General features: G+C 40.8%; 1 protein-coding gene across 4 annotated transcripts in view; it reads right to left on the bottom strand.

The window, feature by feature from the left end:
• CADPS (calcium dependent secretion activator) overlaps positions 1-20,707 on the bottom strand; it is a 567,121-nt gene that overhangs the window by 47,047 nt on the left and 499,367 nt on the right. For all 4 annotated transcript variants that reach the window (XM_069084197.1, XM_069084192.1, XM_069084194.1 and 1 more), the window contains one exon: positions 2,410-2,442. In XM_069084197.1, coding sequence (XP_068940298.1) covers positions 2,410-2,442 — 33 coding nt within the window. The remainder of the gene's footprint in view (positions 1-2,409; positions 2,443-20,707) is intronic.

Here is a 20,707-nt window from a genome sequence, read left to right as displayed (position 1 = left end):
TCTCTCTCTCTCTCTCTCTCTCTCTCTCTCTCTCTCTCTCTCTCCCTCTCCCTCTCTTTCTCTGTCTCTTTCTCTGTCTCTCTGTCTCTCTCTCCCTCTCTCTCTCTCCCTTCCTCCCGCCCCCCCTCTGTCTCTCTCTCTCTCCCTCTCTCTGTCTCCCCTCCCCCTCTCTTTCATCCAACTCCATCCGCTTAAAGTTAAGCACCTTGAATCCTATACAATAGCCATAGAATTTCATAGACCATCAGAGCTGGAAAAGACCTCAGGGATCACCTAGTCCTACCCTCTCATTTTACAGATAAAGGTTGTGGAGGTAATGCATGTGTGAGGCAGCATTTGAATCCTAACTCCAGTTCACATGCACTCAGGTTAGAAATCTGACATGTGCTCCTTTTTAACATAGCCCTTTTTGTGGAGGAACAGCATTGCTAGCTCCGTCTTGAAATCTGGGCCCATTTAGCTGCCAACAGGAGTAAAACCCCAACTTCCAGAAAAACTCAAACCTCTTTTAAGATCAGACATGAGGATAATAAGCTCTTTGCATTAACATAGGAATCTAGTCCATTTTTATAATTCAAGCCAAACTTGACCATGGATGACCGGGAAGCTGGTGCTAAAGGTGGATGAAAGCAAACTGGTGATCTTTAACCTGTTAATCATGGCTTATGATATAGCCAACTCAGCAGTGACCAGCACCACAGAAGAAGAGGCTGGCTCAGGGCTGCTATTTCCAAGTGTCAGAGGCCCATGAAAAGCCTGGCCTCCCTCCATTGAATTTTTGGTTTGGGAGCCTAGCCATCAAATGTACACAGTGGCATATACTAAAGACTAGAAGATGATTGGCAAAGGTGAGTCATCTCAACTATGGGATAATTGTACTTATGGGGCTCCATGCCTTCATTCAATCTATAACCTGAGAGACAGTTGCTTTGGCAGAGGCCTGGCAATAAATTTCTCTGAGCTTTCTCTCCAAGACAGGTTTCCAGAGCAGCCTTAAACCTTTAAATTTCTGAGGACAAAGAGGGAACTTTTAGCAACTTTCCTAGACCCCAGGTACCCCACCAGATCTATGCTGGAATCTTCAAAGGCTCGGGAAGGGGATTCCATTCATGGATGTCTCTGATTTGAACTGAGGAAAGTACTAGGTGTGGCCTAGTAAGCATTCTCACTTGAGTTAGAATGGCCCATCTAGATTGTTGGGCTTGGATGAGGATGTTCAGCTTGGCACTAGGGTTATGCTGTGCCAGGCAACCAGGTGGAAACATGTAGGCAGCCTGGCATTCAAGTTTGGCTCAGCCTATGTCTTGGCAAGTCAACCCACTTCTCTGAAGTTATCATACCTTTCTCCACTCTCAATTACAGAGATGTTACAAGGCTGATCAAGGTGAAGGAGTTTGAGCTCCCTAGATGGAAAGCATTATATAAATTCAAAGTATAATTATAGACTCCACATTCTTTCATTAAACAAACAAAATGTATGCTAATGCTAAATTCAGTCCAATTTCTGATAATTTATTGTCCTTTTAGAAGTAAGCCAATAAACTGTAACACACTTTCAAGGGAAATGAATTTAAATGTTAATATAAATCCCCTTGGAAACTGACATATCTTAACTAATAAGTATTTGAACAACGAAGACACTTAACCACGTTCAGGGCCAGAAACATTCAGTACAAGACCCTTGGTAGCTGTTGAGATAAGCTCTCCAAATTTAATATTTTGCAACAGACTTACATCTCTTTTATTCCAAATGGAAGCACAATCATTTCCTTATCTCCTCTCATACAATATATTTAAATCGCTTCATTTTTAGTTTGCTAATCTGCAGGGCAAGGTTTATCTGAGAATGTATCCTGGTTTATCGCAGGTAATCCCACACTCCAGCATTCATATGTTGTACTTAACCTCAATTTAAATGTAAATTTTGGGCAACTTTAAGTGAGCTTTAAGGGCTCTCTTCATTAACGAGGCCTCCTCTAATTATAAGGGGTTTTGCAAGATTGTTTTAAAACAATTGCAGAACACACCAAAAAATGAACAAGTTCAGACTCTATTTGTTTTCGTCAAAATATTGTCTCCCTAATACAAATTTCTAGCTCACAGTAGAATCCCCAAGCGATTTAAGCAAGAGGGGTTGATATTAGAATGAAATTCACTAGAAAAACCAAATATAAATGAAATGAAAGTGAATTGTCCTTTAGCTTGTACTATGAGGCTGCTTTTGTTTCTGCCTCAAGCTCTTCTGGCTGAAAGAAATCATCATCATCGATTTCCCATGTGGGGAAAAAAATTACTCGGAAATATTCTGTGCTTCTCTCGCTCTAATGACTAAAAATTCAGCACCAAATCATTAAGAACAGTGCCATCCCAATTGTGTAGAAAGCAACAAACATTTTGAGTGATACTCACAGGGACGTCCACATACTTGGAAGCTGCCTTCACCTTAGGAGGAAAGAAGAGGGATGTGAGACATGTTTTTATATTCAACTATTCACAGCTTAGTGCAGTAGCGCAATGAAAGTTAAAACAGTATGCTGTACCACAATGCTGACCAGGAAAACAAAGCAAAAAAAGGTACTAAAAATAATCTGTTTGTTATTTGGAATGAAAGCTTTTAACTCTGTTGAGATGGGGAGAAGGAGAGAGGCTGAGAGAGGCACAGAGAGAGAGAGAGACAGACAGACAGACAGAGACAGAGAGACAGAGAGAGAGACAGAGAGCCAGAGATCCAGAGAGCCAGAGACAGACACAGAGAGATAGACAGGGAGACAGAGAGAAATAGAGACAGAAATAAAGAGAGAGAAGATAAGTGAGAACAAAACCAGTTCTATTGACTCCCAGTCTTTAATAACAGCAGATGCTACTGTAGGAGTCCTGAATTTTTTCCTTCTTTTGAAAGCAGGAGAAGGGACTGTGGTAGAGCAGAAATGGATTTTTCAGAGGGCACAGGGATATATATGACTAAGACCATTTGCTTATTTGCTTCTCTCCCCCTTTCCCTCTCTCCCTATTTAGAGAGATTTCCAACCTGACCTAAGCCTATCTTTGAGTCTTACATGGATTATGTTTTTGGATACTTAAACGTTTGGTAAAATTACACTGAAGGGGAGATGGGAATGGTGGGGACCAGAAAGGGGTCATTTGTTTTATTTAGAAATAAAACAAAAACACTAGGAAGCAAATCCCAGGTTTAAGTAGTCAACCAGCCAACAAGCATTTACAAGGGTCTGCCAATAAGCTCTGAGTTGGTCAGCTGCATGTGCAATCATCTTTTTTTTTTTATTATACTATATTATGGAAATGCTTGTTTTGTTCCATAAATTAAAAATAAAATAAAAAAAAGAATCTAGGGTGAATTAGAAAAAAACCCTGATAATGCATAGAGTATTTAATTTCTAAAATTCAGGTTCAAATAGGACTGAGCAGTCTGACCTTTGGATCGCATGTATAGTTAGATGGCACATGTATATGGGAATAAGAAATAACAAATACAACAGCTAGCATTTCTGTAGCACTCTAACGTTTGCAAAGTTTCTTACAAATATTATCTCATTTGATCCTCACAACAGTTCTGGGAGGTAGATTGTATTACTGTCCCCATTTTACAGATGAGGACCTGGAGGTAGGCAGAAGTTAAGTGACTTGCTTAGGGTCATACACCTGATTCTGAGTTCAGCACTCCATCCACTGAACCATCTAACTGAACCCCTTTAGAATATGGTATGTCTGACATGTATTACCTGTATGAGCAGGGCAGGCCATCAGTGCCCATGGCAATTTCTATGCATATTGCTGCTGTATTGCCAGAACTGAATTAGTAGAAGGAATTTCCATAAAAATTCTCTCTCTCTGTCTCTGTCTCTCTCTCTCTCTCCTCTCAGTGTGTGTGTCTCTGTGTGTGTATGTGTGCGTACATACAAATATATACACACATATATATGTTCCCTATATTGATGGAATCACAAGTCCATTCCTACTCTCCTTTCTGTTATATAAAAAAGGGCAGAACAAAAAAGTGCATGTGATATGTGTTCTGGTAGACACAAATAATATATAAATCAGTCGATAAGCATCTACTAAACACCTACTATGTGTCAGGCATTGATGATTCAGAGACAAAAGTGAAATTAGTCTTTGCCTTTGGGGAACATATGATCCAGTCAGATGAGCTGGCTTGCAAATATATGGGCATATAAAAATGAGGTATAGGGATGGGGGAGTTGGTAGCAACTAGGGAAGGGGGGCAACAGGGAATCAGGTAAGGTTTCATGCAGGCTCTGGTGTTTGAGTTGAGCCTAGAAGGAAACTAGAGATTCCACGAGCCACATAAAACCCAGTCTCTTTCCTAATGATGCTCACAGTGTCATGGCACAAAATAAATAAACTATCCATACACACAGATAACAAAATAATACAAGATTAGAGCATAAGACAGTGTTACATGAAGTCTGAGTGGAGGAGGATTGTTTCTGATTAGGAGTATCAAGGAAGTCTCCCTGAGAAAGACTGGACTTGAATCGAGTATTAGAGACTGGTTAGGGTTGTAGTAGGTTGAGATATTGGCGGTGGGGTGGAATAGGGGATGGAGGAAGATCAGGGAGGGGAGGGCATTCTAGCTATAGGACATGACAGACATAAAGGTATAGGGGTAGGTTACTAAGGCTCTCCTCTAAGGGACAGAGGGTGGTTCACTTTGGGAAGAACACAGGTGGAAGGGAAGCTAGATCAGGCTATAAAGGGTCTGATTATGGAGGGCCTCGAATGCCTAGTTGAAGGAAAGAAGCACATATATACAGTCTAGCTAGAGAAGGCAACATATAGAGGAGAGACACTGGCAGCCTTTTTTCTTCCATAGCTAGATGTCTCCTTTGCTCTGGAGAGGCTGATTTATAGCAGTTGGTAGTTTTGTGGCTACTGAAATGATCAACCTTTAAACACGCCTACTCTTCCTTCCCAGCTCACATTCCGTTCCACTCAAGAGAGGAGTCAGATTCTTAACCCTCTCTCAGCAGCTGGGACAGCCTGATGGACCTCATGGCTTAGGTCCAGCCACTACTATTATCTACCAACAATCACTTTCATGTTTCGATTCCCGACCTAATGGTCTGATCACTCATCTGGTAGTTTTGTCTCCTTTACATCAAGAACATAAATGGATTTCTATTTTTCAGTCTATCTTTAATAAGATCATGTTTTTAGCAGTGAAAGTTATCTTGGAAGGTACTGGTACTATGTCTTCATTTTGTAGCTCATTGGATCAAGAATTTAGAGCCAGAAGAGAATTTAGGTCATGTAGTTCAACTTCCTCATTTTATGGATGGGGAAACTGACTAAGGTCACACAGGTAGTAAGAGGTAGTGTTGGGATGTGGATCCAGCCTCAGTTCATCCCTTCCTGTATCAGTAAGAATTCTAGTGGCAAGGAGAAGGGAAAGGGAAAAATAGCTGTCTGCTTTAGTCAGACCTCACCTAGAATACTGGGTCTCATGCAAAGACCACCCTTTAAGAATAACAGTGAAAAACCAGAGAGAGCCCAAGAAGCAGGACCAGGATGCTAAGGGGTCTAGAGAACGTGTCACCTGCGGAACTGTTGAAGGAACTGGGATGATTACCTTGAAGAAGAGAAGGCCAAAGAGGGAGGAGCTACAGAATAAGGGAAAGGAGCATGAAGTTCCCTTTAAATGACTGATAAGGGGACAGTCCCGCAGCAGAAAGATTTGGTTTTATCCTGTGGCACCAGAGAGCAGCGTTATGACCAGCTGGGGGAGATCACCATGGGCCAGATCTCAGCCTAGGATAAGACTAGACCTGTGTGACGTGGGAATGGGCTGCCCCCACAAAGTAACGTGTTCCCCAACCCTGGGAATGTTCACACAGAGCCTGAACGTCCATCTGTCCATGCAGTTGTAGCCAAGATCCATGCACTGCATGGGAATTTCACTAGATGACCCCAAAGGTCTCATCCGACTCTAAGGCTTTTTGACATTCTCTCAGGAAACTAAACTCTTTGAAGGTGAGGACTGTTTCATTTTTGTCTCTCAGTAAATATATCAATTGACCTTTTCTTTCAGGGATCATAGTATTTACAAAGTATTTAACTCAGTTCAATTCAATTTAGCAGGGCTTTACTAAGTGCCGACTAGGTACTAGGCACTGTGCTAGGCAATGAAGATACAAAGATAAAAGTGAAAATAGTACCTGCCCTCAAGGAACTTCTAGTCTAACTGGACTATACATACATACATTCATATGTACATATATAATTTGTATATACATATATACAGTCTAGCTAGGGAAGGCAACATATATTTATATATAATTTACACATATAATTATATACAATATACACGTATGTATGTATATAAATACATACATATGTAAATTAAATACAAAATATATGTTGCCTTCTCTAGCTAGACTATATATAGGTGCAGATATATATAAATAAAGTACATGCTTATTATACATGTAAAATCTGCACATACATATATTATTAGATATCTGTATCCTTATCATAGGAATACAATACACACATGTATATACATATAGTCATATATGTATATACACACATATATGTTTATGTATACATACATATTTATGTAAAATGTATATAAGATATAAATCAGTTTATTAATCAGTAAGACAGTAGACTCATATGATATATGACTACCAATAGAATGTAAACTCTGAGAAGAGGGATGATTTCATTCCTGTCTTTGCATCCCTAGTAACTTAGTGAATGAACTAAAAAGCATTTATTAAGTACATATGTTGTGCCAAAGACTGTGCTTAGCACTGGGGATGAAAACAGAAGAAGTGAGACAGACCCAGCTTTCAAGGACTTCACACTCTAAGGGAGACAATTCAGGAAAAAAGGTTCAACTGCTGGGCTGGTAGAAAGTCCCAAGAGTGCCAGGTATACGGTAATCTGGCAGATGGTGAGGCCCAGAGATCGTTGGGTTACTTACTTAGGGATTTAAGATGATAGTTCTGGGGTAGTGCAGGGCAAAGGGACAGGACAGGAGGTAAAGCCCAGAGGGTTTTAGGTGGCCAGATGGCAAGGCCAGGTGGGTCTCTCTTTCATCAGAAGCAATGGAGTTGTTAACTCCCATAATACCCAAGCCCCATAAATAGTGAAGCTGCCAGGGTGAAGGAGAGGATGGTTCCCAATGGTGGTCGTTCTTCCTGCCATCTGCTTGTCCTGAATGGATTCTGGGATAGCCTAAGATTGGAGAAGGGGATTAGGGTGGAAATAAGGGGGAAGGCATGTAACACATGTTTCTTTTTGGATTATTGCAGCATACTTCTCATCTCCAATATCTTCACCCCCAACATATTCTTCATATAATACCACTAGAATAATCTGCATAAATCCAGGCATATCACCCCTTTTCTGAAAAAAAATGATCATTGTCTACCTATTGCCTCAAACACTTATTAACTGTGGGAGCCTGGGCAAGTCACTTAACCTTGTCTGCCTCAGTTTCCTCACCTGTAAAATGAGCTATAGAAGGAAATGTCAAACTACTCCAGCATCTTTACCAAGAAAACCCCAAATGATATTATGAAGATCCGGATATGACTGAAATGACTGAACAACAACAACCTATTGCCCGATAAACAAAATTCAAGTTTTTACGTGGCATTCAAGACCAGCCATCCACAATCTGAAGCCTCTCTTCTTTAACAATCTTGTCATGCTACTCTCTTTCATATACACATGTCTCAGGGAAATAGCACTAAAAATAACTCACAATCATCTAGTACTTTGAAGTTTTTTGATGTACTTTTCTCACACAACATAGGTTAGAATAAATATGACCATTTCACAGATGAGGAAACTGAGACTCTGACAGGTTAAATGTCAATATTGCAGGAAGTCTCCTCTGGAATACACTAGGGAATCTGGTTGTGTGCTGTTTAAAATTTTTATTAATTATTTCAATATAGGCAAAGATGTCATGCTCACCCATTTTGGAGATGACACAAAGCCAGAGGAAATGCATAATGAAGCTAGAAGATGACAAAGTCAGGATACCCAAAGATTTTTGACAAGACTAGAGCATTCTGCTGAATCTAATTAGATGAAAATTTAATAGGGATATATGTAAAGTTTTAATATTAGATTTATAGAATAAATTTAGTAGTATGGTGACCATAAAAGGTAATGGGGGGGCTACAGCAAGTGAGGCACGACTTTCAGGAATGGCCAGGTTATAGGCATGCTACACTTTGCTCTGGTTAGAACTCTGGGGTCTTGTGTTTAGCCCTGAGTGCCATAATTTAAGAATTTATGGACATTGATATATTGTTAGAGGAGGGAAGCCAGGATAGAGAAGGAGCATGAATTCATGTTATGTGAGAACGACTGAAGGAATTTTACCTGTTAAACCTGGAGAAGAGAAAACTCAGGGAGTAAATGATAGCTGTCTTCAAGTATTTGCATGGAAGACAGATTATATTTATTCAGAATAAAATATATAAAATTTGAGTAAATAAGGGGTGGTTAGGTGACGCAGTGAGTAAAGCATTGGCCCTGGAGTCAGGAGGACCTGAGTTGGTTGCAGCCCCAGACACTTAACACCCACACAAAAAAACTAGCTGTGTAACCTTGGGCAAGTTACTTAACCCCAATTGCCCTCCAAAAGGCAAAAAAAAATTTTTGAGTAAATATTTTGCCACTGAAAAAAGAAAAAAGGAAGAAAAAAGATTATATGTATTCTACTTGGCCCCAGAGGGTAGACCCAAGAACACTGGGAGAAATTGCAGAGGCCAGTTTATGACCAGCTTGATGTCAAGAAATCTTTCAATACTAGAGGTGTCCCTCTTTGCTGCCTTACATTTAAAACCCTTCACATCCTGGCTTGGAACTACTCTACCATTATTATATGCATGACTCCCCTTTATTCATTCTGCCATCTAGCCAAACTTATCTTGCTATTTCTCACATTGGACACTCCAGTTCCCATCTCCATGTCTTTGCATTATCTATTTTTTTTTCATTTTTCAAATGTTTTATTAGCTTTTGATTTACATAATTCATTTCTGCCAGATTTTGAATTACAAATTTTGTCCCTGTTTTCCCCCTACCCACTGCCCCAAAATAGCAGTCCTACAGGATATCCCCTCCTCCAATCTGCTCTCTCCCAAATCTTCTCCCATACCCCCTTCGACTTTTCCAGTAGGGCATGGTGGATCTCTATGCCCTAGTGCCTGTATAACTTATTTCCCAATTACATGTAAAATAGTATTAATAATAGTATATATATATATGTATTTATATACATACATATATATATATATTAAACATTTGATTTTAAAACTTTGAATTCCAGATTCATTCCCTTCCTCCCTTGTCACCCACCCTTACTGGGAAGATAAGCAATTCATTATAGGTTGTACATGTGTAGCTAATGCAAAACATTACCATAGTAGATATATTGTAAAAGACTGACTATATTTCCCTCCCTCCTATCCCACCTCCCACTTGTTCTATTCTTCTCTACTTTGATCCCTTCCCTTTTCAAAAGTGGGTGCTTCCAACTTCCCTCCCCACCAAGCCTGCCCTCCCTTCCATCATCCCCCCTTTCATCCCCTTCCCCCCTACTCTCCTGGAGGGTGAGATACCCTATTTAGTGTGTATGTCATTCCCTCCCTGAGCCAAATTCAATGAGAATAAGGTTGACCCATTCCCTTTTGCCTTCTTCCTATTCTTCCCCTCCATTGTAGCCATTTTCCCTTGCCTCTTCTATATGAGATAATTTATCCCATTCTGTCTCTCCTCATCTCCTCTCATTATATTCCTCTCTCACCTCTTAATTTTACCTTTTAAGTATCATCCCTTCCTATTAAATTGGTCCTGTGCCTTCTATCTATGTATACCTGTATACATATATACACATTCACCTATGTATTCATACGCCTATATACCTTCTGATATAGACATATATATATATATATATTTCTATTCCCTTCAACTATTTTCATACTGGGAAAAGTTTGCATTATCTATTTATCATTTCAGGAATGCAATTACTTCTCCTCCATACCTCTTAAGACTCCTAGTTTTCTTCAAAGTTCTAATAAGGCAACTCAGGTCAATACTTATATGCAGCAATGCATGGTGGGTAGAGACTGATCCTAAAACCAGGAATACATGAGTTCAAGTCTCATCTCTGATACATACTCAGTTGTTTTAATTCCTCAGTGCTCTGGTTAACTCTCTGAAACTATAGGTTGCAAAGATTTTAACCTTCTTTGGTAGAGGGAGTTTCCTCAAATGGGAATTCCTTGTACCAATGAAATCACAGCTATAGTCTCTATACATATACACTCATTTATTTATATACATGTATGCATATACATACATACACATACATATATATATACACACCCATACATAGTTTCTCTCCCTATAGAATGTTATCTTCTAGAGGGGAAGGAATATTTTATTTATGTCTTTGTGTCTTCAACAGTTAGGAAAGTGTTTGGCACATAATAAGTATTTAATTTTTTGGGGGGGGCATTTTGTAGGGGGAAGGCAGGACAATTGGGGTTTGGTTAAGTGACTTGCCCAAGGTCACATGGCTAGTAAGTGTTAAGTGTCTGAGGCTGAATTTGAACTCAGGCCCTCCTGACTCCAGGGCTGGTGCTCTATTCACTGTGCCACATAGCTTCCCCACATAAATCATGTCAACAAACATTTAAACACCTACTATGTGTAGGCACTGTGTTAAACCATTGGAGAAAGCCAAGAGATATCTCTGCTCTCAAGGAGCAGCAGGCTAATCAATAAATACCAGTTGATTAATTATTGGATTGGATTGAATTGAATTCTTTGCCCGTGTCTAAATCACAATTAGATCACTCTCAATGAATTTACTGATCAGTTCAGTCAAAGGGCAATTCCATTCAGGTAGAAAAACCAAGCAGTTATATCTATTAGTTGACTGGATCAATTTTCGCTTCCTTTCCTCCAAATCCATCATGCTATTCGCAAGAGCTACAGCCTAGATCGGCTTCTGTAGGCTCCGAGGCTGCTGAGGGAGAGCTGAGCAATTGTTGGCCAATTTAGTCAGTTGCAGAAAGGCCGAGCTCATTACTTCAGCTCTCCACCTGACTTTGCTTGTGTAGACACAAACTTAATGGCCTTTACAGTGAGTTATTAAATTATTTTTCAGGTGCCTAATGCAACCTTTTCATCAAATGTATGCGACGCCAGGCTTGGCACAATGTGGGCGATTGAGGGCTTTCCTTCTGCCCAGTTCTAAAAAGGGAATCCAGGCCAATCATTGTGTAGCTTTGATAGGAAGCCCGGTGGGGCTTTAAACCACTTCTTCCAATTCATTAGGGGGAAAAAGCAGCCCAGGTGCAGTCCAGGACTGCAGGCCTTGATACTATGAAATCAATGCACACTTAAAAAATGGATTAGGCTCTTTTGCAACAAAACCCAGAAAAGTGATGTTGCAGGATTTTCTTTTACTTTTAAATTTTTCTTTTCTTTTCTTTCAATTTTATTTTATTTTTAAAGCATAAAACAACTATATTTCTGCATTAATGACTGACTCAGCTCTCCAATTTTCCTACCCTCTTAATAATGCTTTGATCACAGCTTTCTTGCTGACAGAGTAACTTTTATTGACGTTATCTTATTTCCTGGCTTTTCTACATACATTGCTTCTGGATCTGGGTTTGAATCCTGCCTGGCCCAGAGGCTTACTGTCTGTGTGCCACTAGGGAAGTCAGTGAACTTCTCTGATTCTCAGTTTCCTCATTTGTAAAATGGGGGTGATAGTAATGGCACCTACTTCACAGGGCAGTTGTGATGATTAAATTGTTAACATACATTTGAGCAGCAATATTCTTGTCAACAGCTCTATTAAGCCTTTTGTTTCACAAGAGAAAAAATGGAGGGAAGTATCATCAGGCATCTGGTTAGTGGCAGAGCTGGCTTCAGGAGCCAGGTTTCTTACTTCCTAGTCCAATTCCTGTCCATTGTAGCATTGGAGGTGGCCTCAGAGGCCATCTGTTCTAATCCCATCATTTTTTTTTAAGCAACTGGGGTTAAGTAACTTGCTCAAGGTTACACGGCCAGGTGTTTCTGGGTGGGTGCTAAGTGTCTGAGCCCGGATTTGATCCAGGTCATCCCGACTCTGGGGCCGGTGCTCTTACTCGCTGTGCTACTTGGCCTCCCCTAATCCCATCATTTTTACAGATGAGGAAGCCAAGGACCAAGGATGTTGTGACATGCCCAAGGTTACACATGTAGTATGTGCCAGTGGCAGGTACCAGCTAGGTGGTGCAGTGGATACAATTTGGGAGTTAGGAAGATTCATTTTCCTGAGTTCAAATCTGGCCTCAGATACTTACTAGCTATGTGACCCTGGGCAAGTCACTTAATCCTGTTTCCTCATCTGTAAAATGAGCTGGAGAAGGAAATGGCAGACCACTCCAGAATCTGCTGAATAAATCCCAGGTGGGGTCAGGCCACTAAACAGATACCTGATATGACTTAAAAATGACTGCAATATATAGGGCAACTCTTCTAAAGTATTTTTGAAAGAGGAAATGGACATTATTCCTTAGTTCCTGTCCCCCACTGCTGTACCCTTCCTTCCTTCTCCCTCTACCTGATTAAGCCAAGACCATAGAGGGGTAGCTTCATGGAATGAGAACTTTAGAATGAAAGAGCTTAGGACTATTTAGAAGATCTGCCACAGCTTAACTATAAGAACTAGGGTAGAGACACTTAATCTGTTTAAGCCTCAGTTTTGTTGTTGCTGCTTCAGTTTAGTTATCTGTAAAATGGGGAGATGGACTTGATCCCAAAAATCTCTTTCAGCTCCAATGTTCTAAGGTGAACTGAGCTAAGCAGCTGAGCTTCTTTGCCCCTTACAAAACATTCCCCCCTCTCTCTTTCCCTCTCTCCCTCTCCCTCTCTCCTTCTCTCTGTCTCTCTGTCTTTCTCTCTCTCTGTCTCTGTCTCTGTCTCTCTGTCTCTCTCTCTCTCTGTCTCTCTCTCTCTCACACACACACACACATACACACTTATATTTTATTTCACTGGTTTTGCAAGCTCCCACTGCCAATGCAGATCATATCTGACTGGCAGTTTACAGCATTATAAAGTTAGTCTGGAGAAGCTAAAATTTCTCTTCCTTAGGTCATAAAGCCAGTATGTATTAGAAACAGGCCCTGAGCCCAGGACAAAGACAGCATTCACACAGGGATAGCCATACATGGATGGGTTGCAATCTAGATTGTTGATCTAGGAGTACCCACATTGATGAGATCAAAATTTATGGAAATCTTAGAATACTAGAGGATGGTATGAGGGTTTTAAATAAAAAAACATTTTTATTTAAAGTTTTGAGTTCCAAATTCTATCTCTTCTTCCCCCACCTCCTTTCCTGAGATGGTAAGCAATCAGATATAGGTTATACATGGGCAATTATGTAAAACATTTCCATATTAGTCATTTTGTACAAGAAGACTCGGATAAAGGCAAAAAAAGAAAGTGAAAAATAGCATGCTTCAGTCTGTATTCAATCAATATCAGCTCTCTCTCTGGAGGTGGAAAATATGCTTCATCATTAGTCCTTTGGGATTATCTTGGATCATTGTATTGCTGAGAATAGCTAAGTCACTCACAGTTCTTCATCAAACAATGTTGCTGTTACTGTGTACAATGTTCTCCTGGTTCTGCTCACGTCACTATGTATCAGCTTATGTAAGTCTTTCCAGGTTTTTTGAAATCCTCCTGCTTATCATTTCTTATAGCACAATAATATTCCAAGACAATCATATCCCACAGCTTGTTTAGCCATTCCCCAATTGATGGGCATCCCTTTGATGTCTAATTCTTAGCCCCCACAAAAAGAGCTGCTGTAAATATTTTTGTAACAATAGGTGGGTTTAAAAAATAACATCTGTGAAGCTGAAGGTATGGTATAGGACAAGAGAGTTAACTTTTGACTCTGTTCATTAGAAGGGAAAAGAAGTCTAGGTACTGGAAAACAATGGATATAGCTCAAAACCATCTATACTTGGTTTTGGAATGAAATCCGAGGAAGGCATCCAAACACTCACCTCCTCTGGGCTGGTTTTCAGCTCATTTCCCCGTTGGCAGACTGGGATTTGACTGGATAGAGGAAGCCAATCTGGCTTCCAATCCCACAATTCAACTGTAATTGCTCTCTCCAAGGTTACCAAGGATCTCTTAACTGCTAGACCCAGTGGCCTTTTTTCAGCCCTTATTCTATTTGATCTTCTGGTAGTTTTCAACACTGTCAGCCACCCCCTTCCCTAAGATATTCTCTCTTCCCTTGCTTAGTCTCTTACTTTCCTGGTTTTTCTCAGTCCTCTTTGCTCAGTCCTCACATCCATTTCTTTTTTTTTTTTTTTTTTTTTTGGGGGGGGGGGAAGGTAGGGCAATTGGGATTAAGTGACTTGCCCAAGGTCACACGGCTAGTTTTTTATGTTAAGTGTCTGAGGTTGGATTTGAACTCAGGTCCTCCTGACTCCAGGGCCAGTGCTCTATTCACTGCACCACTTAGCTGCCCCCTCACATCCACTTCTTACCTGCTGAGCGTAGGTCTCCCACCTCCCACCCAAAAGCTTTAACTAAGGCTCTCCAATCTTCTCTCCCTTCTTGATTTTATTAGCTCCCATAGGTTATCATTACTATGCAACTGGACTCCCAGATAGCTATATCGAGTCTTCATCTCTCTCCTGAGCTTTAGTCCTACGTTTTCAATTGTCATCTCTACCTGAATGTTCCACACGCATCTCAAATTTAACAGGTTCAAAAACATCATTATCTTCTTCCTCTAAATCCAGGTTCAGAACTCCCAAGTCATTCTCAGTTCTTCTCTAGCTCTCTCTTTCTACATCCAATCATTTGCCAAGTCTTGTCAATTCTAACTTTGCAATACCTCTTATATCTAGCCCTATTTATATGACCATTCCCCTGCTTCAGGCTCTCATTTCCTCTCAGCCTCTTTATTGGTTTTGTTGATTTCAGTCTCTTCTCTTCCTACTCCTTTTTCCACACAGTGGCTGCATTAATATTCCTAAGGAACATATCTGATGGCCTCACTTCCCTGCTGAAAAATTTGCTGTAGTTCCCTATTACCACTAGGATAAAACACAAACTCTTCAACTTGGCATCAACAACCTCCATCATCTGTCTCCCACTTAACTTTCCATTCGTAATTCGTACTCCCCTTCAGAAACTCTCCTTACTAACCAAACTGGCCTACTAACTCTTCCCAAACTTGACATGTTTGGGAAGATATATTTCTTATCTCCTTTTCTTTGTACCGGTTGTTCCCAGTGTCTTAAATGCACGTCCTGCTCAGTCCTGCCTCTTAACAGATTTAGCTTCCTTCCTTCTTCCTTATTCTCAGGAATAAGATGCTTTTCTTGATTCCACTCACCCCTCCCAGAATGAAATTCCTTTGAGGGTCAAGAATGTTTTTGTCTTTGAATCCCCAGTCTCTGGTCCAGTTCCTCGTACAAAGTAGATATTTCATAAATAGTTGTTGAATTGAATTATTTAGTCAACTTTGGGGAGACCATGATTGGGTGATAATTACTATACAGTCTGGAAAATATAACTGTAGATTCATAGAATGTCACAGCTGGAAGGAACCTTAGAACATGGAATGTAAAGACAAGAGCCAGAACATTAGAGTAGAAGAGGACCCTCGAGATCACCTACTCCAACACCTTCATTTTTACAGATGAGGAGACTGAGGCCCAAAGAAGTTATGTGACTTGATTGTGGTCACATAGGTAGTAGACATTAAAGGCTGAGTTTGAACCTGGATCTTCTGACTCGAGTCAGTTCTATTTTCATTAAATCACACTAATTCCTTAGGCCCTGTGCTGTGTTCCTTCCATGATGTTGTTCTGACCATTCCTTTGCTCCATACTGTTCTCTTTCCTCCTCTTCACATATTGAATTCTTGCTCAGCCTTCTCTGATTATTTCTTTGGGTAACAACTTCACATGGTTGGGGAGGGGAAGTGAAGGGAACAAGTATTAAGTGCCTACTATGTGCCAGGTACTTTACTAAGCCTTACAAATATGATTTCATAGACACAGTAATAATAACAATGATGGTGGTGATAATGATGACAAATGACATATATAGTACTTTATGTGCCAAGGACTGTGCTAAGTGCTTTTTGGCTATCTCATAAACACAGCCCTATGTCTTCCAACTCTCAGGGGATCACAGTGTTGTAGGACGTTAATAAACAAGCACCATACTACATAAAGTATGATACTACATCACCAAAGTCATGGGATTATAGCTATAGAACCAAAATAGACTTCATAGACTCTCCATACCCTGTTTTTATAGATGGAGTGCACCCTTTTCTCTCCATCCCACACTAAGGTCCAATCTTAGACTATATGTGAAATAGAAGAGAAGACAGGAATCTCCATAGGACACCAGCAACTTTAGGAATGAGGTAATGAATGGTTTTTATGATGACTACAGCTGGACAATGTTAGTTAAGCCTGTAAATCTGAACTCTTAAATAGGAGGTCTGAGAAAAAAACCAACAAATACCTTCAAGGAATGAAAAAATAAGAGAGAAAGTTAAACAAGGGCCACCCACATGAGTATGGCAAGAGTGAAGGTAAAACCATATGGACACATACATAAATGGGACAGGCAATGAGACAGAGAGGTTAGAGAAATACAAACCACCCACCCCAGACTGAGGGACTGTGCTTATAGTACAAGGGACACATAGAGCATAAGGGAAAATGGGAAGAGGAGAAGACACAAAAGGAGAGAGATGATATTATTGGACATAACGGCATAGAAATGTTGGATTGAGACAAACCCAGCGCTGGTGCCAAGTAAATGGAAAGGGCAGATTTTTGTCCCTATTGGATGGTAAGCTCCCAGAGGTCAGGAACTATCTTTTGTCTCTTTTTGTATCCTCGTGGCTTAGCATATTGCTGGACCCATTATAGGTGCTTAATTAATATAATATAAATATAAAAATAATAAATATCATAAATACTGACTGACTGGTTGACTAGAGGTGGGGGCTTGGTGACATAAAAAGGCCAGAGATGAAGCTGTGCCTGGCTTAAATACACTAGGGAGCAGGAAATGGAGGTCAGAAGATGGTACCAAGTTGGGGAGACTGGGGGACAGCTGTATAGGAAACAGTCTAATGGCTGATGTTGTGCCAGGAGAGAGAGAGAGAATCTAGCCTTGTACTTGCTGGATTTGGGGCCCCAGAAATGGGTCCCTCAGGTTGGTGGTCCAAAGTCTGGAGGACAAGGTTAAGGGGTCATAGACACCATGGCAAAGGAAAATGCTGTCTAGGAGAGGTGAGCACCTTTCTCCCACTGGTCTAGGTACAGATATACAAAGGGAGGTTTAAGACATTTCTGCTATTGGTCTATTTCAGTTCTAAGTTTTGTTACGGTGGGAAAAGTGCTGGCTTTGTAGTAAGAGGAATAGGGTCCTGCTATTGCTGCTGTCTATGTTTGTGACCTTGGACAAGTCCCTTAACCTTCGAGACCCTTATGTATACAAATTAGGGGTTTGACCAGATGACTGCTAAGGTCCCTTTTAGTTCTAAAATTGATGCAGAGGCAGCATGGTTCAGGGGGATGAGCCCTGTCTCTACAGAGAATAAAAGGACTAGATCCTTTTGTAGAAGGTTTCTAAAATCTTATTTTACTTATCAATGAACAAGCATTTATTTTCTTTCTTCACTCCATTTAAAAGAAGAAAAGAAAAACAAATGCTTACAACAAATATGAAGATTCCAGCAAAACAAATTTCCTTATTGTTCATTGTCTAAAAATGCATGGAAGGCATGGCTTGAAGTTTTGTGTGACCATGACCAAGTCACTTCCCCTCAGTTACCCCCTCTGTAAAATGAAGAGGTTACATTATGTACTCTTTGAGCTTCCTTTCAGCTCTTTCTCCATGAACCCATAAGCCTAGCTCAGTGCCTCGAACAATATTTGTGGAATTTAAATGATGTGCAAGAGAACACAGAGGGATAGTGCTCACTGAACTTAACAGTGAACGGCCCCTTGAACTTTGGCTGCATATATGGGCTCATGGAAATGGTCACTTCATGTGGGTGAGGTGACTGCAATGGCTGCCTGCTTGATGAGAGGAACAGAACATCTAATGAGGATTTGGGGGCAAACCAAAATGCCCTTATATTTCACTAAGCTACACTGTAGTAGACTTAGCTCCTAAGTTCTTACAGGTCAAAGTTGCTTCTTTTGGGGGAGACTAGGTGGCGCAGTGAACAGAGCTCCGGCCCTGGAGTCAGGAGGACCTGAGTTCAAATTTGACCTCAGGCACTTAACACAAAAACTAGCTGTGTGACCTTGGGCAAGTCACTTAACCCCAATTGCCCTACCCTCCCTGCTCCAAAAAGCTAAATCAAAACAAAAAACCCAAAAGTTGCTTCTTTCTTGGTGCCCTCACAAGTAGTGCATTTTTATGAGACTGACCAGGCATATTAACAATTTCTTGATTGAAGCATAAAATGAAGAGAGAACATTTTCATGCTGGGACTCCATCTAGATGGAGAAGATTCCCTCCTTCTCTCTCCCCCCCACCCCCCATGAAGAAGAGGTAGTAATTCACATCCCAAGGGGACCTTCTCAGAATGCTTTGGGACTGACATTTCCCATTCTGAAATATTTCTTTTACTTTGGATTAAAAAAAAAAATCCCAACCCACAGCCCCAGATATATAATCAGGGATACTCAAGTGCATCTTGGGAAGATGAATACATTTCCAGTGCCAAGTGAGGGACCGAATGCTTGGGTGAGACAGAATGTGTGTGTGGGCGGATGTACTGGGACTGTGTGTGCGGTTGAGCAGTTGAGCAAACCCAGTGGCAACTGCTTGGGTTCAAGTGACAATTACAGTGCTATCCCTTCTCAACCCTTTTTGAAGGGATGGAGAAAAACACGATGCTGGAAGCAGCAGACCCCCGACACTATCGGGATTCCTGCAGCACCCCAAAGCTGAGATATGCAGGAGGATGTGACTCCTCCTGGCCTCCCTCTTTTTGTAGCTGTGATGAAAGGCAGATGCATATTTCACATATGGGGTACTGGGATCTCAAGAACAGCCTCCAATTTCCAAAGCCCTCTCCTGGGAGAGATGTGGAAACTAAAGAACCACTGGCATTAAAGGCAGAAATGCCCAGGATAGTCTGAATCTTACTTGAAAGAGAAAGCCTCTGCTTACATACCTCTAAGGAGGGAAAGCTCACTACCAAACAGGGGGCTCAGTCCATGTTTCCTCACACAAATTTGTCTCTTTGCAAATTCTATCCATTGCTTCTAATTCTGCCCCTCTGGGGCCAAGTAGAGCCAATCTAACCGTCTTCCACATGCGGCACTTCAGTTACTTGAAATCCACTTCCCTATCCCCTTTAAATCTTCTCCAGGCTAAACGGCTCAGTTCCATTAAGTCTCCATCAACATCAAACACTATCTCAATCTCTCTACTAATGGTACCTAGCAACTGACTGATCTTTTAGGACAATCAGTCTTCGAAATCCCTAAGGCACAAGTCTGACCACATCACTCTCCTATTCTGCAGTCTTTGGTGGCTCCCTATTTCACCCTGGCATTTCAAGTCCTCCACAGCCTGGGTCCAACCTACCTTTCCAGGCATACTTCCTATTAATCCCCTTCATGTTGATGTTTCAGTCAAATTCACCTACTGGCTGTTCCACAAACTCAGAAAGTCATTTCTTGCCTTCACGCCTCCCCCCACTCTGCTCCCCTAAGCCTAGAATGAATTTTTTCTTCACCTCTGCCCACTTTGAATTACCAGCTTGTCTCAAGGCTCACATTATTGATACTCACTCTTCAAACTACTTTTTATTAACTCATCAGTCGATTCCCAGTAGAATATAAACTTCTTAGGGTCAGGGAGTGTTTAATTTTTTAATTTGTATTTTCAGTGCCTGCTCCAGTGGATAGCATGTAGTAGGTGCTTAATAAATATTTGCAAATTGAATTCCGGTAACACTGAAAAAGGAAACAGCTGAATGCAGAAATAAATTTTTTAAAAAATTTCCTAAATTGGCTATACAGTATTAATGAGATGAAGAATCAGGCAGTTGGAGTGGGGCCATGGGATAGAGATTATTTGGTGTGGGATCAGGAAACAATGATTCTAGTGCTTGTTCCATCACTGATTTCTGGGTGACATTACACAAGCTATTGATGCACTCTGTGTTTCAGTTTCCTTTTGGTATTGTGGGAAGCCAACGTGATTATGAACATGGGGTCTGGCAGTTAAAAACTCTGCTTGTGACCTGTGTTCAAGTCTTAGCTTCTCCATTCACCAACACTCCTCCAAACTACTGTGGATACATTTTAAGCATAGTCTCTATTTACTGACATAGGCACATGCTAACCCCATGATGGTTTATATTAAGCACTCGTGAGCGCTTGTTGATTGACTGAATTGTAAACATCACAGATTTTGAACTGGAAGACAATGCAGTGGCATCTAGTTCAAGAGAAAAATGAGCTGCAGAGTTGAAATGTCTTGCCCAAGGTCATGCTGGAATTTTGCTGAGCTGGCATTCAAATCCAGGTATTCTGATGGCAAATTGAACATTCCTTTCTCTGTCCACTGTTCTCTACCTAAAGGGGTTAAGTTCAACTTCTGTTAGCTTCAG

Source organism: Petaurus breviceps, unplaced genomic scaffold (assembly GCF_028583685.1).
Source record: "Petaurus breviceps papuanus isolate PSGF00001 unplaced genomic scaffold, PetGlider_PUasm1.0 174, whole genome shotgun sequence".
Classification (NCBI taxonomy): Eukaryota; Metazoa; Chordata; class Mammalia; order Diprotodontia; family Petauridae; genus Petaurus; species Petaurus breviceps.
The sequence above is the reverse complement of the archived record's forward strand: the minus strand, read 5'-3'. Positions and strand labels throughout refer to the sequence as shown.